The 21,398-nt window shown below is 43.4% G+C and overlaps 1 protein-coding gene across 45 annotated transcripts in view; it reads left to right on the top strand.

The window, feature by feature from the left end:
* LOC309499292 (uncharacterized protein) overlaps positions 1 to 17,048 on the top strand; it is a 548,614-nt gene extending 531,566 nt beyond the window's left edge. For 7 of the 45 annotated variants that reach the window (XM_082170483.1, XM_082170477.1, XM_082170447.1 and 4 more), the window contains 2 exons: positions 650 to 823; positions 16,410 to 17,042. In XM_082170483.1, the coding sequence (XP_082026609.1) occupies positions 650 to 823; positions 16,410 to 16,587 (352 nt within the window). In that variant the 3' untranslated portion in view covers positions 16,588 to 17,042. Of the gene's footprint in view, positions 1 to 649; positions 824 to 16,409 lie in introns of all 45 variants that reach the window. The other 38 variants (XM_082170484.1, XM_082170444.1, XM_082170442.1 and 35 more) reach the window with 16 other exon arrangements.
* The last annotated feature ends 4,350 nt before the right edge of the window (positions 17,049 to 21,398 follow it).

Here is a 21,398-nt window from a genome sequence, read left to right as displayed (position 1 = left end):
GGTTTAATAGACAGACGAAATGGATGAAGATCGTGTGGGTGTTTGAATGGAGATTACAGTATTTTGAAGATGAATCGTGCAGCTCTACTGTCTTATCTCTCTCTCAGCATATGAGCTCTGCAAGGGCTTTTCAGTGCTTTCAGTCTCACATCTCTTCCACACGTCCACTTGAAATGGGTATTACGACACTCATAGATAACGACACCTTCCATCCTCTGTTGGAACAAAAGTGGCTAATTTCTGTCAACCTCGTCTATAAGCAAGGACAAAACTAAAGCAATTTAATTTGAATCAATATTGATTCTAGAATATGAAAAAAATATATATTTTAAAATTGTGACCCAAAAAATTGGTGAGTCGATTTTTTTTCTCCCAGTCCTAACACACACAAGTTCCTTAAAATGTTTACAAATACATTAATTACACAAACACACAATAACACACACACGTTAGGCTTCCATGTTTTATAGGGATTTTCCATAGAAATAATGATTTAATATACTGTACAAACTGTACATTGAATCCCCTAACAACTTGTTTCTAATGAATATTTGTATATATTTCATATTGACAGCATTATGTTATTTATTTTTTAAGTGTCAGGTTTATCTCTGGATATAGGCTTAATGTGTGTCATTGTTCTCTACAGGTTGTGTGATTGTGGTGTCACAGATGAAGGTTGTGCTGCTCTGGCTTCAGCTCTGAGATCAAACCCCTCACACCTGAGAAAACTGAATCTGTCTGGGAATAAACTAGGAGACTCAGGAGTGAAGCTGTTCTCTGCTGGACTGGCAAATCCTCACTGTAAACTGGAGATACTGTGGTAAGATCATCTCAAAGACTCTGAGTGAATAAAGATTAATATGTACAGTAGATAGTGTATACAATATATCTTTGGTGTAAGCCCCATCCGGTGGTTCAGCGACAGATTCCAGCTTGAGCCGTCAGATCCTGCCGGCGGTAGAAGGCAGCGGTGAGGAGTCTCCCTGAAGAGGAACATTTACATCTTCATATATTATTAAAACTAACAGTTAAATAAACCGGACGAACTACAAACCAGACAACAGATTCAGGATACAGTGAAGAGGGTTTTTTTAAATTACAAATGTTTGCTGTAAATCAACTTGCCTTATAATGCTTGTGCAAACAGACCCTTGTAAAAGCTTGAGCATTGCCTCAAAATGTGTGTGTGCAGCTGAAAAGAGGGAAGTGGTGTGTGTTTCACCTGAACCAGGGCTGTCACCATATCAGATTTATCATGGCCAAAATAACACATAATAACAATATATCACCATATCTGTGGAAATCTTGAAAATAATAATAATAATGCTATCAGTCAAATTCATCTTTACTTTGTTTATTTTGTGTTATTTTTGAAAAAGAAGAATCACTCCATCACACACAAAAGGAACAATTACACTTAATGCGACCGGTTTTAAATAATGGCAACACTTTATCACAAGCATACAGTAACACATCGCTTATAAATCATTTTCAAACTATTCGTTTATAGTTAATGAATAGTATATAATCTGTAGTTAATATATTAAGAGACTATATACAACTAGCAAATTCTTGGTTCACTGTCACTGTAATTAACCAAGTATTATTGTTTAATTAGCTCTTATGTAAAGAGTTAGATAATGCTTTGTTAACAACGTATTAACCATAAATAGTTCTCACTAGTAGAATAAATAGTAGAATCAGAAAATGTCATTAAGTGCTTTAATACAGCCTTTATTGGACATTAATTACATTAATATTAAGAGTTCCTTAAAATGTTTACAAATACATTAAACACACACACACACTCTCTCACACTCACACACACACTCTCACACTCACACACACACACACACACACACACACACACACACACACACACGAGGGCTGGATACGATATGTACTGCAATTTTTAAGAATTGCGTTTCTACAATATTGCGATTTGATATTGCAATGTATTTCTTTTCTTTCTTTTTTTTACACTAGACTATGGGTAAAAGTTAAACCATAAACTTATACAGACTGTACATGATGTATAAGATGAGTCATATTTACAAATTCAATTCATCACATCTTTCTGGGTTTTATTTCAGAAGCATCATACAGTACTACATTCTCTTGATTAAATAATTAAATTACAAATACATTTTTTAACAGTCAGTTGTTGCCACCTAGTGGCGGAATAATGTAATCGATAAATGCGTTATTTTAAGGCCACGTTTCTATTAAAGGCTGATTTACTCTATTTTGATCGCTATCGTAGACATCAGTGTTTATATTTGAACTTTAAACTTTTATCCCACTACTTCTATGATAATTTGAACTATTGTATCACAGAAATAATGATACTATTATGAGGTTTTAAAGACCTTTTGTGAAACTGTTTCATGACAACTCTCTCTGGGTCAGCGGCAGCGCCAACACAGATTTGAATGATGCGATATGATTTTGTCAAAGGTTTAATAGACAGACAAATTGAAAGATTGTGTGGGTGTTTGAATGGAGATCACAGTATTTTAAATATGAATCGTACAGCTCTACTGTCTTATCTCTCTCTCAGCATATGAGTAGCGCGAGGGCTTTTCAGTGCTTTCAGTCTCACGTCTCTTCCACGCGTCCACTTGAAAGGGATATTACGTCACTCAACACTCATATGGTGCGTTCATGTCATCTCGTAAAGATTGTATTTACGAGTTGAACGCACATGAACTCCTCCACAATAGTCACTTTTCCTCCGTCGGGCCGAACGGTTCTTATAATAGGTAATGAATCCTCAGCCGAACCGTGCTGGTAGAATCCGTGAAATAAAGTCGCCAGGATTGGTCACTTGTCTGTTGCCTGGCACAATAATAAAATTAAAAGCAATAGCTGATCATTCTCCATAACGCGATCGCTATTTACATCTCATATCATCAGTAAACCACCCCTCCCACTATCAACGTGAAGCAGTTAAGAAGCTAAAAAAAGGGCGGAAGGCTAGCGAAGAGACCTTTTAAAGCTTGACAAAGGACACACCTCGCAGCCTGGCTCAACCAATGAGAAGGGTGGAATTTCTGGCGGGAGTTTCCTCTGTGGGGAAGATTTATGAGTCTCTGTTCTAAGCATGCTCATTTGTAATGGCACGCTGGATTGGTTTCTGATGACGAAACTAAGAAAGATTCTTGTAATACTAATATGTTGCACAGCTATCGGCATATCATGTACACAATCATTTCGATCTTCAAAGTACCAATTTATAGAGACCAAACATGGTATGTGTGGGGTTACGGTGACTGTAGGTACTATAATAAGATATATAGTATCAAAGAGATAATAGTATCAACAGATAATAGTATTAAAAGACACAACACAAGACAGTAAGTCATTCACAAAGTTTCTGGGATGCATGTTCATTTATAGATCCGTTCGTCGATAAATGAATGCAGGACAGTCTGCTCTCATATCTGTAGGTTTTGTAGCAGGACCCTATTCACATTGCTACGGGTCATAAAACTAACTTATCTGATCGTGGCCATGGTAACGAGAAGACCTTCTTGCACTGTTTGGGGGGATGGGACCACAGATCCCAGAGTGAAGTTTGAAGTTCCCTTTCGTAAGGGAACTCCCGCTGCATCGATACTCGAGGCTTTGGGGAATGCCTTCGGCATGATGCGTCTGAAGTCTGTAATGGAACTATTCCAATCTTGATTGGTGCTGTGTTGTTGCATGTGACGGTGATCCGGAAGCTATAAAAGGACAACGGAACATAGCCGCGTCAGTTTTCTGTCTTCAGCAAGCGTTCTGTGTGACTGTATTGTCTTATTTGATGTTGTCTGTCTATCTCAATATATATGGCGAATATAGAGAAATGACTCAGGCGGTGTGCGTCCCCTTGCCCACGCTATTTGAGCGAGGATGACACGCACTCGTTCTGTGTTGTTTGTCTGGGAGTGGAGCATGCACGGTCAGTGCTCGAGGGCGCTGTCTGTGCAAACTGTTGAAAAAGCTCCGCTCCCGTTTGAGCCTGTTTGATCAATTAGATCAGGCTTGCGTTCCCAGTGCATCAGGTTCCGCGTCTGTTGAGGCAGCGCGCCGCTTGTATGCATGGGATTCGCACGTGGGGCTGGCATATATTACTGAGACGGTTGCGACCCTTTCTCAGTGTTTATTAACCAGCTCCACTGGTCTCGCGCACGGTTCAGAAGCCCGCGCTGCAGCTTCTTCCGTAAAGACACAGCGTTTGATTTATCTGGCTCCGAGGAGTTAGATATTATCAACACTGAATCACGTGGATATGGGGATTCGCCACCCCATATTCCCGTTATTGAGGAGTTGCTGGAGGTTGTGACCAGGGCAGTGGTTAAATTAAATGTTGAATGGCCATATAATAAGCAGGAAGCGACTAAGAAAAATAAAATGGATGAGCGCTTCCTGCAGACCCAGTCACAATCTTCGTGTCAGAGCCTTCCCTTTTTCACTGATCTCCATATTGAGGTATCGAAATCGTGGAAAAATCCATGTTCATCTCAATTATTTTCCCCCCATGTATATATTTACTCATCCATTAGGGAATCTAATGAGAATGGTTATGAGGTGATGCCTCGGGTTGAGGAATATTTCGCGAAATCGAATTTGTTAGGGAAAGCATATATGGCGGTGGGTCGAGCCGGTGCATGCCTACACACGATGGGGTTATTACAGGCATACCTGGCTGACCTCCTCAAAGAGGTGGATGATAACTGGGAGGTCTCACTCAACGGTATTACTGAATTTCGTAGATTAGCTGACTTATCTCTCCGTATTATTAAAGAGACGGCCCGTGCTATTGGCCGTTCTATGGCAGCACTAGTTGTCTCAGAGAGACATTTATGGCTTAATCGCTTGGGGATCGGGGAGAAAGACAGGGCTTTCCTTCTCGATGCCCCCCTTTCGCCTTCTGGCCTCTTTGGCGACGCAGCAAGAACCGTTGTCGAGAGGCTTCAGGAGGCAGAGCGACAATCAGCTATCCCCAGTTGTCAGTCCAGGCCTCATGGGACAGCCGCCAGCTCCTCATATTTTGAGAAGGTTTCCTCTCGTGCCCCCCCGTACAAGGCTTGGGGCCAGAAGAAACATTCTCGCATGAAGCCCTCTATACCGAAGACAGGTCTGAGGACTGTCTCTCGGGCTAAGATGGCTTCAACTAAGAGGTCTTGTCGTAACACGCGGACCCTTATGGGCGTTCCCCCAGGAGATCGAGTACAGGAGTCTCGCCCCCTTATGCAGCCCTTAGGAAATCGATGTTTGCTTCCCGCCGCCGATGGCGCTTCGGGACACATCGGCTTCCAGCGAACACAAATCGCAGTATCTGCCCGAAAACGTTGCGGCCCTGTCGAGTTCGCCGCCTCTCAGGAGGTCTGTAGAGAGCATATTTCGGTTAGTTCCGGCCAGTTACCTGCTTCAGGTCACCGAAGCCATTTGGAAATGTATAGCCGAGGCCAGTCTCGAGGGACTGGTCCCCATAATGGCATATTTAGACACCCCGAGGGGTCTTCAAAATATAGCCTAGGGGGTCCTGCTTACAGTGGAGCTAATATACAAATATTATCTACTAAGGGTGGTTCACATGTCGGCCAGCCCCGAGCAGGGTCGGTTCTTGGAACGGGAAGTCTAGTCCCTCTTAACACAGGAAACCTCAAAGTGGGCTCTTCCTTGGTTACGGGAGCCCGGGTTCTACAGCCGGTACTTCATAGTTCCTGTGGGGGGAGGGGAGTTAGGCCTTGTTTTGGATCTCAGGGTACTGGATCAACCTCCGAGGGGGTTCAGATTCAAGATACCGGCTGTCAGTCAGACCAGCTCCGAGGACTGGTCTGTCGTGATAGATCCACAAACTCCTTAACTCCTCATTCCCTTCTAACCCCATTACAGGGAGTTTCCAAGATCCGCTTTTGGGGGAAAAGCACATCAGTTCTGGATTCTTCCATTTGGTCTAGTATTGTATCCCCGCACCTCCTCGGAATGCATGGTCACTGTCCTAGCTCCATGGAGTCTTCAGGGCATCCTCATTCCTGTCCATTGACTACTAGAGCAGACGGTTCAACACCGAGGTGTTGTTCTGAGTCTCGTGAGGTGCTCGGGAATATGGCTCAGAGTCTAGGAAAAATCACTAGTGCCTCTTCAGAGAAACCGATTCCTGGGGGCGGTGTAGGTTATAGTCACGATGCAGGCACAATTGTCTCCAGCTCGGACATTCACCTTCCTGACCATAGTCATGAATATCAAGCTAGGCCAGGCCACCACTATATGACCTTATCAAAGAGTGGGCTCGCTGGCAGCAGTGTTCAACATACTATTCTTTGGCCTGCTGTACGTGGGGGCCCTGTAGTAGTGGCTCAGGACAAATGGGTTTTTCCCGAGAGGGAACCCACTCCACATGACCAGAGTTACGCGCATATGCCCTCGTTTTCTGATCATGGGGAGGAAGTTATGGTTTCTGCTCCTAGAACCTGTGTTGGAAACACAGGGTCTGAGGAGATTTCAGAGAGGCCATCAGGTTCTATTTTTGACAGACAATACGTCGGTGGTCTCTCTGATCAAAGAGGGGGCAGTCATCCTGTCGAGGCAGGGGCTGCAGCCCGGGGATTTCAAACTCCACCCCAAGTTGGCTTTAGCCGGGATGGAGGTCGGTGTGTCGGAGGTGGTCCCGTTTCCCCTTCATGCGGACGGCCACCCTCTACGCCACCTCTCCCATGCTCTTCCAGCTCCGCTGGATCTGGATATCATGATACAGACATGGTTGAGGCCACGTCTGTGTATGTTTTCCCCGATTGTTCTGCCCCCGGGGGTTCTAGAGTACAAAAGGGTTCGGCAGTATGAGATCAGCTTACTCTTAGTAGCCCCGTACTGACTGGCCCGAATATGGCTTCCAAACATCTGTGCTCTCCTGGCAGGCCTTCCGCGGTAAATCCGGATCAGGATGGTCCTCCCTCCTCGGTCCGAGGTCATGATATTTCACCCTTGGCTGAAGCCCAAGAAGCTGCTGAATTGACGCCTGAGGGGGATCAATTCACAAATTCTGTTCTCTCAACCGAGGTTGTTGAGACCATTCTAAACTCTAGAGCCCCCTCCACGAGGAAACTTTATGCATTTAAATGGAACATTTTAATTTCATGGTGCAGAGAACGTCAGTTGGACCCAGTTAACTGCCCGGTGGCTTCAGTACTGGAGTTCCTCCAGAATCGTTTCTCTGACGGGCTCTCCCCGTCCACGCTTAACGTCTATGTGGCGGCTGTATCAGCATTCCACACGCCTTTAAGGGTGGGCACGCTGGGGACACACCCACTCATAATTCGTTTCCTTCGTGGAGCCAGGAGGATGAGGCCTGCCATCCAGCCTAGAGTCCCCACGTGGGACCTGGCAGTGGTCCTCGAAGGGTTATCCCTGGCACCCTTCGAACCCCTGGATAAGGTGTCTGAGAAATTTTTTTCTTTAAGGTAGCCTTCCTGCTCGCTATTACTTCCGTGAAACGAGTTGGCGACCTGCAGGTGCTATCTGTGGCTCCCTCTTGCCTCGAGTTCGCTCCTGGCAGAGTGAGAGCCATTCTCCACCCTAGACCTGGCTACGTGCCTAAGGTGCCCACGAATGTGGCACGGTCTATAATCCTTCAGGCCTTTCATCCTCCACCGCATGTCTCGGCTGATCAAGCTAAATTACACTTGTTATGCCCGATCCGGGCTCTTGAGGCCTATGTACATATTGCCTCGGGCTGGAGGAAGTCGGACCAGCTGTTTGTGTGTTTTGGGCTATCCAAGAAGGGCTCCCCGGTCTCCAAACAGACTATTAGCAAGTGGATAGTAGAGGCTATTTCTTCAGCTTACGAGGTGCGCAATCTGCCTTCACCTCTCCTGATAAAAGCTCACTCAACTAGAGGAGTGGCATCCTCTAGAGCCTTGCTAGCAGGGGTTTCTCTTCAAGAGGTCTGTGATGCCGCTGGCTGGGCCTCCCCACACACCTTCATAAAACATTACAGTCTGGATCTGCCCTCTACACCAGGTTCACAAGTTCTCATGTCTTGAGTGTGCCAGATTGTTTCACACCAGGGCGGGGTCTCTCAGTGTGGCGGCGTGGGTATTCATTCCCCAAAGCGTCGAGTATCGATGCAGCGGGAGTTCCCTTACGAAAGGGAACGTCTCGGGTTACTATTGTAACCCTCGTTTCCTGAGGAGGGAACGAGACGCTGCATCCCTCGGCCACACTTTTCGCGCTCCTGAGAACGACTTGCTTCGACCCTTTAAAAGCTGACACGGCTATGTTCCGTTGTCCTTTTATAGCTTCCGGATCACCGTCACATGCAACGTCACGAGTGACGAAAGACACAGCACCAATCAAGATTGGAATAGTTCCATTACAGACTTCAGACGCATCATGCCGAAGGCATTCCCCAAAGCGTCGAGTATCGATGCAGTGTCTCGCTCAGGGAACGAGGGTACAATAGTAACCCGAGACGATTTTTATGGTACATGTACCAAATAATTGTGTCTGATTTGTTATCAGTCGTTACAACGGAATGGAATGGTTACGCAATGAGAACTGTTCGGCCCGACAGTGCAAAAGCGGCTAATGTCGTAAATACGAGTGGGAAGCTCTGGATTTTCTTTATCTTATCTTATCTTTTTGCCACATATAACAACAATCATTATCTATAAGCATAGCAATTATTATTCACTGAGAGACAATAAAGAACTAAATGAAAGTTTGAAAGTTTATTAAATTAACTAAAATTATACATTTATAACTATACAAATAATTACATACTGCATTCAGTAAAACACCATTCTTTGATCAGTTTTTTACAATCGCTATGACAATTTTTTCAATACTTTTAACAAATGTCCTAAACTCTTAACGCACCAACACACCTACAACACACAACTGGCAAAACAGTTAATTTCATGCTCAAAATCACACATTGTAAACTAAGCTCCAACATTAATTTTCAAAATACAATAATACACTAGCAACAATACACTATGTCTACCAAAACACTGCAAACATGTCTCAAAATCAAATAATTTTTCAAAACAATAACATATGTTCTCGTCCAACAGGAAGATTTAGTCAATCATAGCACAATGTCATAAAAACACTAACATCAGATGGAATTACAGAAACTGCATTATTTTATATGTGTCAGGTATGCCCTTATACAACAGACAGTATATTGTATTGATGATAGATTGTGTTTTGCACTGCAGTTTCTTTTGAAGCCTCTCTACATTTTTGTTTTGTTGGGTTTAGGTCTTTTGCTGCAGAAATTCAATAAAAAAAAGACCCATCTCAGAGTGCTTTATAGAATGTACGGTTAATGAAAAAACGAAGACAGAGACAGAATTGCTGCAATAAAGACTTTATATGCAAAAGGACATTACTGCAAGATAACAAAAATATGCAATATAGCTGCCATTTATTATGTGAAAATACAAAATATACAAACAGAAAAAGCACCAGAAGACAAAAAAGAAAGAAAAAAAGTCATCTTCTAATCTGCCTGGTCTTCTGAATTTGGCCACATGTTCTCATCCACATCACACTCTGGCAAGGCATCGTGGGAAGAATATTTTGGCATGCCTTATCCACCCCTGGCAGTGTTCAGCTGTGATGTCTTGGCATGCAGCATCCATTGCATCCAGGAGGGACATTTGGTCCTGTGGATGATGGTCAAAAACCTTCCATCTCCAAGATGAGAAAAACTCCTCAATGGGGTTGAGGAAAGGGGAGTAAGGAGCAAGGAAAAGGGACATCATCCTAGGATGGGCGTCAGACCATACTGTGACTGCACGGGAATGGTGGAATGCCACATTGTCCCATGTGATCAGGTATATTGGCAAGTGGTCTCTCACCTGTCCCCTTTCTACCTCTGGCACAAGTATTTCGTGCAGGTCTTCTAAAAACAGGAGAAGGCGGTTGGTGTTTTAGGGGCCAATCTCACATTTATGCAGGAGTGCACCATCGTTGGAGATTGTGGCGCACATGGTGATGTTGACTCCTCTCTGGCCCGGCACAGTAACTGTGGCCCTTTTGCCAATTATGTTTCTTCCACGCCAACGCCTTTTCGCAAAGTTAAAGCCAGCCTCATCAACGTAGATCATTACATGTGGGACTTGATTGGCCTCCAACTCCATTACTCTCTGAAAGTAATCAGACACAGTGTATGTAAATGCTTTGCTGTATATCTACTTTAGGTCCTAATGTACTCCAAGTTTATAGAGTAGTTTACTGCAAAACACACAATGTATAGTACAGTAATGACTGTATTGCATAACCTTACCTGGACGTATTGGTGACGGAGTTCTTTGATGCGCTCACCCTTCCTTTCAAAAGGAACTTTGTATAATTGTTTCATTTGGACTCTGTTTAGCTAGAGTCCGAGAAATGGATGTTGTGCTGATTGCTGTAATGTTCCTAAAGACAAGGTTGTCCTCTACAACTCTGGACTGAATGTCCTTCAGTTTTATTTCTTTGTTAGCAATCACCATGTTGACAATAGCAAGTTCCTGTTCTTCATTCAGGAGCTTTCCTCTGCCCCCTGAGGGAGGTAGACGTTGAATCCTTAGAGGGACAAAATACAGTTACATATTAGAGACCGGAGGCACACAGTCACTGTAATACATGGTAAAATGATTTATGCTTTGCAGTAGGAGAAGCAATATCCTACCTGTTGGTTTCTCTAAAAATCCGAACAATTGATGCCACCGTGTCCCGGCTGAGATTTGGCTGTACTCATTCACCAGCCTCTCTGTATGATAGCCCATGGTTTATGACATGGTCTATTATAGTAGCTCTTATTTCATTAGTTACCCTAGCTCTGGCCCTTCTTTGAGCGCCACCACGCATTCTAGCTCCTCTCCCTCGCCCCACTCCTCTCCCTTGCCCTTGTCCCACTCCTCTCCCTTGCCCTTGTCCCACTCCTCTCCCTTGCCCTTGTCCTTGTCCCACTCCCTTGCCCTTGTCCCACTCCCTTGCCCTTGTCCTTGTCCCACTTCTGTCCCTTGCCCTTGTCCTTGTCCCACTCCTCTCCCTTGCCCTTGTCCTTGTCCCTTGTCCTTGTCCCACTCCTCTCCCTTGCCCTTGTCCTTGTCCCACTCCTCTCCCTTGCCCTTGTCCCACTCATCTCCCTTGCCCTTGTCCCACTCCTCTCCCTTGCCCTTGTCCCACTCCTCTCCCTTGCCCTTGTCCCACTCCTCTCCCTTACCCTGGTACACGTCTTCCTCTACCTAGTGCAGACATTTTTCTTTCTTTCTTTTGTTGCTCTATATTGTTCCCTCTCCACAAAGATCAGCGCAAAAAGTCCTCTTTTATACCATATGGTCATGCAATTGAAAGAAACTCAACACCTGAGTGTGTTTCCTAGATGGGAATCAGCTGTGATTTATATATTTGGATAATTCAATCAGCTGTTTCTCAGTAACAATAGAATAAAATACAGGGGATATATTTGTGTTTCAATTCACAATATAAACAGCTGTTTACCTTGACTTTAGCCTTTAAGGTTAGGTTTAGAACATGGCATTATCTGTTCTGACATAGTGTTAAAGCATTGGTAAATTTGGCAGTAAAAATCCATTGTTTTGGTCTTGTTTGAGCTTGTCTGTAAAAAAGCTCAAGCATTTTAAATGTGTGTTAATTGTGTGCATTTTGTGTTAAAGCAACAAGAAATGTGTTAATAGTATAGCTTACACAGACGGATGTAGTGCTAACTGTATTAAGAGTTTTGGAAAATTGTTAAAAGTATTGAAAAATCTGTCATAGCAATCGTAAAAAACTGTAATAGACAGCATGACCAGACCTGAGACAGTGTTAAAGCAACACCAAGTAGCTTTTGCTCTCGGGGTCCCCCTACAGTTGGGAAACAGTATTGTCTTCTACTGCGGTCGTAAAATCTGTCATGGTAACACCAGGGGATACACGTGCATTTGTTGACAAGCCGATGCCCCCGAACTCTGCAGGAGTTCTCACGTCTTGGGCAGATTGCCTGCGTTGCGTGTGAAAAGTCTTCATCCCAGGTACAGTGGCATATATTTCAGCATGTCATATGAATATCATTTCATGGGTTTTATTTTTTTCAAACGCCAAAAGATCACGTAGCTCACGTTTACAAGCCAGCGTCATTATAGTAGGGCTACTGTTTTACAGAATGCTAATTCAATTCAATGTTTGTGTGGTAGGTAATAGCCATATATCGTCAATATTATCAAGCTACCATAGATGAATCTGCAAAGTTGAAAAATCGATTTGCATTATAGCCTGAGGCAAGACACTTTCACCAGAAAAATAAATAAACAAACATGACTATCAGCCTGAAGTCATTAGGCTACTTAGCCTAAACGATAATTTTGTCCGTCTAATCATGTATTATTTACTTGCAAGAATGTAGCTCCTACCAAACTTGTACACGCCATTTAGACATAGGCTTACTTCTGACTTTTTTTTTTGTCCGTTGCTGCTTTGGCCATGACAAAAACATGCGCACGAAAGCCGGTGTGGTGAACAATCGAGTCCGGTTGAAGAGATTCATGAGTCCGAGCTGCGTCAATAGCAGAGGAGAAAGACCGCGAAATTTAAAAATACGACTGTTATTGTGTCACAAAATGTAGTTTTAAGAGTTTCTCAGTCGGGAATGTAGTTGTTTAAAGCTCAAATATGTTGTTTATTTATTATAAAAAACACACTAACAACGAGAAATGTTTAATTTCACAATCTATAGCTTCGGTTAAATACTACTAGTATATTAAACATATAAGTTAAAATACATTAATGACTCGTTATAACGTAAGCTCGGACTCATCTCTTCAACCGGACTCGATTGTTCACCACACCGGAAAACAAACGCTGGTTGGCCTCTCACTTCCAAATTTGAGGAAGTGGAGGGGGAAGTGACGTTTGCCGTAAAGCAGTCGAATTTTGTAGTTCTTTTTGTGCTAGGGTTACTACCCGAACCCCGAAGTTACATAGTGCCAGTAAAAGCGATACAGACCCCGTCAACCTATTGTAAGTTGATGTACCATCACAAGGGTCTTGGAAATATATTATGAAGGTTGAAAATCTACATAGTGTTGCTTTAACTAAAACATTGACAGGATCAGTAGCCGCGTTTCCACTGTCGGGCCAGGGCCGGGCCGTGCTAGTGCGTGCCAGGGCCAGTCGCGTTTCCACTGTCACTTCCGGGGCTTGATCGGGGCTTACTCGGGGCCAGCGGCCAGGATTTCTGGCCCGTCGAATACCTTGGGCCAGAGCAGGCCAGCTCGGGCTAGAGGAGTGGTTACGAACAGAGTCCAGAGTTCACCTGAGTCGGGAGACGGCAGCGCCGGATGATTCTGTCAGCATTAAAGACTTTTAAAATAATTTAACTCGCGTTCATGTTTGAATGCCTTGTGTTTGTGATGCAAAAGACTATGCGCGCTAACCATTACCATGGTAAACATAGTAAACGCTTGAAGATACGCATAGTAAAAAAACATACGCTTGAAGAAATCAGACCAATCATAAAGGCTATCACAGTCATGTTTTTATTTTATCTGTCAGTAGCCTACGTCTCGTCTCTTTATACCGGACTATCATAAAATAAAGCAACTTTTTTTTCGGGAGCTTCCTCTGTTTCTCTGACTGAAAATATCTGTATGGGAGTCGAGAGAGTGCTAAAGCTCCTCAGGTCGTATTTTTGGTGGCATATATTTGTATAAATGATCATTCTTTCTAAATGTGATGTAAATATGTCCTGTAACTAGGCTACCAGATAAACAGTAACAGACGCGACTGAAGAAGTAAGTGTGTCCTCTTTCTTTTGTGAAATAGACCTAACGGTAATTTATTTCTGAGTGACTAATGTGCAGTTTTGACATAAATTAATTATGATCAATGTATCACTTTTTATTGTAAACCTGTGGTAAAACATCGATGCTTGGGTTTTAAATATTCAAGTAAACAACAAAAATGCCAGCAAACGGCCGCTTTTATCATGTTTGTTTTCAACGCTGTTTCCAGTGATTTCTGATTAGTTTTCTGATAGAACTTCCATTTGTTGGTGAATGGGTTAGTGTGACGTTGTTCCAGAGAGGCGTGTTACGGGCGTGTTTTAGTGAAGCGCTGTGGAGCTTCTGGCCCGACAGTGGAAACGCAGACCTGGTGCTATTAGCCCGAGGCTATCAGCCCGGCACGGCCCGTTTAAAGCCCTGGCCCGGCCCTGGCCCGACAGTGGAAACGCGGCTAGTGAATCAGTGATTTGAACTCGGTAAACCAAATCAGTTGTATTCACAAATGAATCATCTAGACTGGTTTTATTAACGGATTTGTCCTATTCACTGCAATGAACCGACTCATGATTCATTCACGAATCGGACATCATTACAAATGTATACCTATGACTAGAACGAAGTGGTACATTTTGATCGATTCCTCACAGAAATTGGCTCCAAGGCTTCAGAAAGCCTAAATATATACATCACTGGACTAGTTTTATTGTCACTTGGTGATTTTCCGTTTCCTCACTATGTCGTTTCTGAATAACCCGCGAACGAACACACACACTTGGCACACACTATAATGAATATCCGTTCTTTATAGCGTGCTTCCTAAAAGATTATTTTACGAAGTAAATACCAAAATCATCCAGGAAATTATGAAGTTCTGCTGGACCCTTAATTGTCCTAATCCTCCCCTGCTAACACACACATACACACACGCACACACACACACACGTTCCTTAAAATGCTTACAAATACATTAATCACACACACACACACACACACACACACACACACACACACACACACACACACATGTTCCTTAAAATGCTTACAATTACATTAAGCACACTCACACACACACACACACACACACACGTTCCTTAAAATGTTTACAAATACATTTAGCACACACACACACACACACACACACACACACGTTCCTTAAAATGTTTACAAATACATTATGCATTAAAGCACATTCACACTCACATAGTGTTGCTTTCCTCAACGAAAATTATGACGAAATATTGTCGTCAACAAACCTTTATTACCTGACGAAAACGAGACGAGACGCAACGTAAATGCTGGTTATGTGACGATGACTAAAATAAATGTATAATGCAATATTGTTGACGAATAAAAATGTGGTTTACAAAATAAAAACTATGCTAAAATGTCTCTTCATTTTCGTAGACCAAAACAAGACGAAATGTTATAACGTCACGACGAATGAGAGAGTTGTGCGTGAACCCATAGCTTTGTCGGCTTTAAATTCTGGTTTGCGATCTGGTCACCCGATTATCAGCGAATTTAACAATATTATTCCATTAGTTATTCCATTAAAATGTCTCATTGATATATTTGACACATTCATAATCATTACTTATGCCGGTTCTTTGTGATAGCTGTTACATGTGTTATTGGCAGCGTCACCCTCTGGTTAAATGAACAAGTCATCACCACATCCGCACCAGAACATGGAGATTTTATTTTAGAGAATAATCGCACAACCTATTCGATATTCTTTAATTAAATAAACTAATCGAATATTCAAAAATCGTGACTCATCCCTGCATGGAATCTCTTGTTTCTTTTCCCAAATCTTCACTCACGTCTCACCCATTTTCTAAGGGGATTATAAACGTTTCTTCATTGGTTCGCTTTTAATTAGGCCTATTATATTCGTATTCTTGTGGTAAAGTAGAAAAACGCTGTAGGACAGATAGCCTACATTTGTACTTGCATGTCAAATTCTTTTTAACACAGTTTGTGCTTGTTATTTAGACATGGTAAGCCGCGTCAAGTAGTTGTAAAGCGCGTTTCACACGCGCGGGTGAATTTTAGTTTGACTTTCTCTGGCAGCGCAATCTCAAACATAGCCTAAATATCTCGCCCTTGTGGAGGATAAAATTCGCTCTTCAGACCAATTTACATCAAGTAGAAAACATGAAGATATCAGAAAAGAGATCGATGGTCTCTTTCCTGCTCGTGTCCCACATCCCTCTCAAAGCGCAGAGTGGTAGGCTATATCACACGTCTTTGTGTGGAAATATAAAACAAGTTTTAATTTTTTTAAACAACCCCCCAACCACCGCCGGTAGTTGGTCCATTACCACCACGGTGGTAAAAAAAACTGCCACCGTCACAGCCCTAAATATAATAAGATAACCTTGTTTTAAATACTATAATTGACTGGGTTTAATAAAATTGCATTACAAAAAAAGAGACTAAAATACAATTTTCATTGACTAAAACTAGACTCAAATGTCATCAGTTTTCGTCGACTAAAACTAGACTAAAATGTCATCAGTTTTTGTCGACTAAAACTTGACTAGACTAAAAAGAGTATGAACGTGACTAAAACTAATAAAAACTAAAACGATGCTTATCTCTGGATATAGGCTTAATGTGTGTCATTGTTCTCTACAGGTTGAGTGATTGTGGTGTCACAGATGAAGGTTGTGCTGCTCTGGCTTCAGCTCTGAGATCAAACCCCTCACACCTGAGATATCTGAATCTGTCTAAGAATAAACTAGGAGACTCAGGAGTGAAGCTGTTAAAGGATCTGGAGGATGATCCACATTATAAACTGGAGACACTATGGTAAGAATAGTTTTTAATGATTTTCATCATCATATTTTCATTTAAAGTTCAAATGGCTGATTTACTCACTAGAAATATAAGTAAATTGGACCAGGTTCAGTAACACCACGTGTGTGTGTGTGAATAGTTTGTCTGAGATCATCAGAGTCTTAAATTCAGCTTTAGTTTCTGTAGGTCTCTGAACTTTAAACTGTTTAATTTGAGTTTAATTCTGCTCATACTGTTGTGACTGATTGTGAAAATAATATTAATGTTATTTTCAGCTTTTCCCATTTAACTGTCTCGATAGGAATCTTTACACAGCCGAGTTAAGGCTGCTCTAAAGCGGCTCTGTGTCTGCTCAGAGTTCTGTGTAAAGACACAATGCTGCTTAAAAGCAAACTTAAAATATGATGGGTCTGACCCACCTCAGCCCCTAGTATCAAAGATGACTCTGATATTGTTTTGGTTCAGTGTAAATGACAAATTTATTAAGAAATAGAAAATAGCTATCAGTACCACAGAATTATGACAAACATCAAAGCGTGAGATAGCTATATCACGCAGAGGAAAATTAAAATTCTGTATTTTTATTTATCTTCTTTGTTTACACTTAAAATAGCTATATTCAAAGTATTATTTCCCGCGATTTTAATTCCTGTGTAAATGCATTTATGTTCTCCGCGTCAGGCCCTTTCACACCGGATGCGTAACGAAAAAGCGTAACGAATAAGCGAATAGTTCGTGTGCGAATAGTTCACATCAAAACCATTCACATCAGCCGCGACGCAAATTTGCGACGTCTGTGACGTTCAGATCTTCAACATTCCAAAACGTTCGCGCCGACAGCTGAGAAAACATGGACACTTCATCATCATCATCATCATCATCATCGTCATCATCAAGTGAAGACGAGCTTTTCATTTTCTTTAAAAAACAGAAAAGAAGGTTTTGGGTGCACCCAACCTTAAAGAACAAGAGAGTCTGAAGTGGAGTATGCTAATGTCCACTTTTAGTTTCCTTTTCCTCTCTCATTTTTCTCACATAGGTGTCCCTGAGGTTTTTCCACAGTTTTTTTGCGTCTTCAACTAAACACAGTGCGTTTTTTAATGTCAATACACATTACATGTAACACACGAAGTAAGAAGTTAAAATCATTTGACTAGAAACTGTAGATATCACTCAAAGAATGTATAGTATACTAAAAGCAGCCCTAAATAGTCTTGTTTGTTACATGTTACATGTTACAATTGTTACATGTTCAAAGTAAACACGGTCTCTATCTCTATCTTTGACGATAATAGTGTTAGCTTTCTATCCCAAATGTAGTTTAGCCTGCTAGCCTACACAGCACAGGACTATACAACGACTAAAACTATCACACAACATACTCACAGTTGTGATAACCGAGTTGGTTGGCAATGCTACGCCACACATTGTCTTTCAAATCGTTGTCCTTGTAGTATGTGATTGACTGAAGCCTTTTCTGTCGCCGCAAAAGTAAAAAAAAAAAATCGACATCGAAGCGCAAAAAATAAAAGACATTTTTTCGCCGCAGCACATTCGCGTTCAAAAGCTGATCAAAAAATAAAACCATCGCGCGAATTATTCGTGCGTCAAAATCGCGTCCAGAGGACCTTTAGATTTGACTCCTTATGTGTGTGATAATCTGAGATTTGGGTTGTTATTAACCAGAGCATGTGAGCGGAGTGGAGCGGGGAGCGTGAGCGGGCGGATCTTGGACAGAGTGCAGAGCGGCATTTTTAGAAGGACGGAGCGTCACCCTATTTCCCTCTCCAATTTCGCTCCGCTCACACTACGAGTCTGAAGCATGCTCAGTCAAGCCTGACCCATAATCCATCTATCTTGCACAGTCAGGGGACTGGTCTGTCGTGATAGATCCACAAACTCCTTAACTCCTCATTCCCTTCTAACCCCATCACAGGGAGTTTCCAAGATCCGCTTTTGGGGGAAAAGCACATCAGTTCTGGATTCTTCCATTTGGTCTAGTATTGTATCCCCGCACCTCCTCGGAATGCATGGTCACTGTCCTAGCTCCATGGAGTCTTCAGGGCATCCTCATTCCTGTCCATTGACTACTAGAGCAGACGGTTCAACACCGAGGTGTTGTTCTGAGTCTCGTGAGGTGCTCGGGAATATGGCTCAGAGTCTAGGAAAAATCACTAGTGCCTCTTCAGAGAAACCGATTCCTGGGGGCGGTGTAGGTTATAGTCACGATGCAGGCACAATTGTCTCCAGCTCGGACATTCACCTTCCTGACCATAGTCATGAATATCAAGCTAGGCCAGGCCACCACTATATGACCTTATCAAAGAGTGGGCTCGCTGGCAGCAGTGTTCAACATACTATTCTTTGGCCTGCTGTACGTGGGGGCCCTGTAGTAGTGGCTCAGGACAAATGGGTTTTTCCCGAGAGGGAACCCACTCCACATGACCAGAGTTACGCGCATATGCCCTCGTTTTCTGATCATGGGGAGGAAGTTATGGTTTCTGCTCCTAGAACCTGTGTTGGAAACACAGGGTCTGAGGAGATTTCAGAGAGGCCATCAGGTTCTATTTTTGACAGACAATACGTCGGTGGTCTCTCTGATCAAAGAGGGGGCAGTCATCCTGTCGAGGCAGGGGCTGCAGCCCGGGGATTTCAAACTCCACCCCAAGTTGGCTTTAGCCGGGATGGAGGTCGGTGTGTCGGAGGTGGTCCCGTTTCCCCTTCATGCGGACGGCCACCCTCTACGCCACCTCTCCCATGCTCTTCCAGCTCCGCTGGATCTGGATATCATGATACAGACATGGTTGAGGCCACGTCTGTGTATGTTTTCCCCGATTGTTCTGCCCCCGGGGGTTCTAGAGTACAAAAGGGTTCGGCAGTATGAGATCAGCTTACTCTTAGTAGCCCCGTACTGACTGGCCCGAATATGGCTTCCAAACATCTGTGCTCTCCTGGCAGGCCTTCCGCGGTAAATCCGGATCAGGATGGTCCTCCCTCCTCGGTCCGAGGTCATGATATTTCACCCTTGGCTGAAGCCCAAGAAGCTGCTGAATTGACGCCTGAGGGGGATCAATTCACAAATTCTGTTCTCTCAACCGAGGTTGTTGAGACCATTCTAAACTCTAGAGCCCCCTCCACGAGGAAACTTTATGCATTTAAATGGAACATTTTAATTTCATGGTGCAGAGAACGTCAGTTGGACCCAGTTAACTGCCCGGTGGCTTCAGTACTGGAGTTCCTCCAGAATCGTTTCTCTGACGGGCTCTCCCCGTCCACGCTTAACGTCTATGTGGCGGCTGTATCAGCATTCCACACGCCTTTAAGGGTGGGCACGCTGGGGACACACCCACTCATAATTCGTTTCCTTCGTGGAGCCAGGAGGATGAGGCCTGCCATCCAGCCTAGAGTCCCCACGTGGGACCTGGCAGTGGTCCTCGAAGGGTTATCCCTGGCACCCTTCGAACCCCTGGATAAGGTGTCTGAGAAATTTTTTTCTTTAAGGTAGCCTTCCTGCTCGCTATTACTTCCGTGAAACGAGTTGGCGACCTGCAGGTGCTATCTGTGGCTCCCTCTTGCCTCGAGTTCGCTCCTGGCAGAGTGAGAGCCATTCTCCACCCTAGACCTGGCTACGTGCCTAAGGTGCCCACGAATGTGGCACGGTCTATAATCCTTCAGGCCTTTCATCCTCCACCGCATGTCTCGGCTGATCAAGCTAAATTACACTTGTTATGCCCGATCCGGGCTCTTGAGGCCTATGTACATATTGCCTCGGGCTGGAGGAAGTCGGACCAGCTGTTTGTGTGTTTTGGGCTATCCAAGAAGGGCTCCCCGGTCTCCAAACAGACTATTAGCAAGTGGATAGTAGAGGCTATTTCTTCAGCTTACGAGGTGCGCAATCTGCCTTCACCTCTCCTGATAAAAGCTCACTCAACTAGAGGAGTGGCATCCTCTAGAGCCTTGCTAGCAGGGGTTTCTCTTCAAGAGGTCTGTGATGCCGCTGGCTGGGCCTCCCCACACACCTTCATAAAACATTACAGTCTGGATCTGCCCTCTACACCAGGTTCACAAGTTCTCATGTCTTGAGTGTGCCAGATTGTTTCACACCAGGGCGGGGTCTCTCAGTGTGGCGGCGTGGGTATTCATTCCCCAAAGCGTCGAGTATCGATGCAGCGGGAGTTCCCTTACGAAAGGGAACGTCTCGGGTTACTATTGTAACCCTCGTTTCCTGAGGAGGGAACGAGACGCTGCATCCCTCGGCCACACTTTTCGCGCTCCTGAGAACGACTTGCTTCGACCCTTTAAAAGCTGACACGGCTATGTTCCGTTGTCCTTTTATAGCTTCCGGATCACCGTCACATGCAACGTCACGAGTGACGAAAGACACAGCACCAATCAAGATTGGAATAGTTCCATTACAGACTTCAGACGCATCATGCCGAAGGCATTCCCCAAAGCGTCGAGTATCGATGCAGTGTCTCGCTCAGGGAACGAGGGTACAATAGTAACCCGAGACGATTTTTATGGTACATGTACCAAATAATTGTGTCTGATTTGTTATCAGTCGTTACAACGGAATGGAATGGTTACGCAATGAGAACTGTTCGGCCCGACAGTGCAAAAGCGGCTAATGTCGTAAATACGAGTGGGAAGCTCTGGATTTTCTTTATCTTATCTTATCTTTTTGCCACATATAACAACAATCATTATCTATAAGCATAGCAATTATTATTCACTGAGAGACAATAAAGAACTAAATGAAAGTTTGAAAGTTTATTAAATTAACTAAAATTATACATTTATAACTATACAAATAATTACATACTGCAT

The sequence above is a fragment of the Leuciscus leuciscus genome (assembly GCF_965113295.1).
Source record: "Leuciscus leuciscus genome assembly, chromosome: 5".
NCBI lineage: Eukaryota > Metazoa > Chordata > Actinopteri > Cypriniformes > Leuciscidae > Leuciscus > Leuciscus leuciscus.
This window is presented reverse-complemented; position numbering and strand designations above follow the sequence as displayed.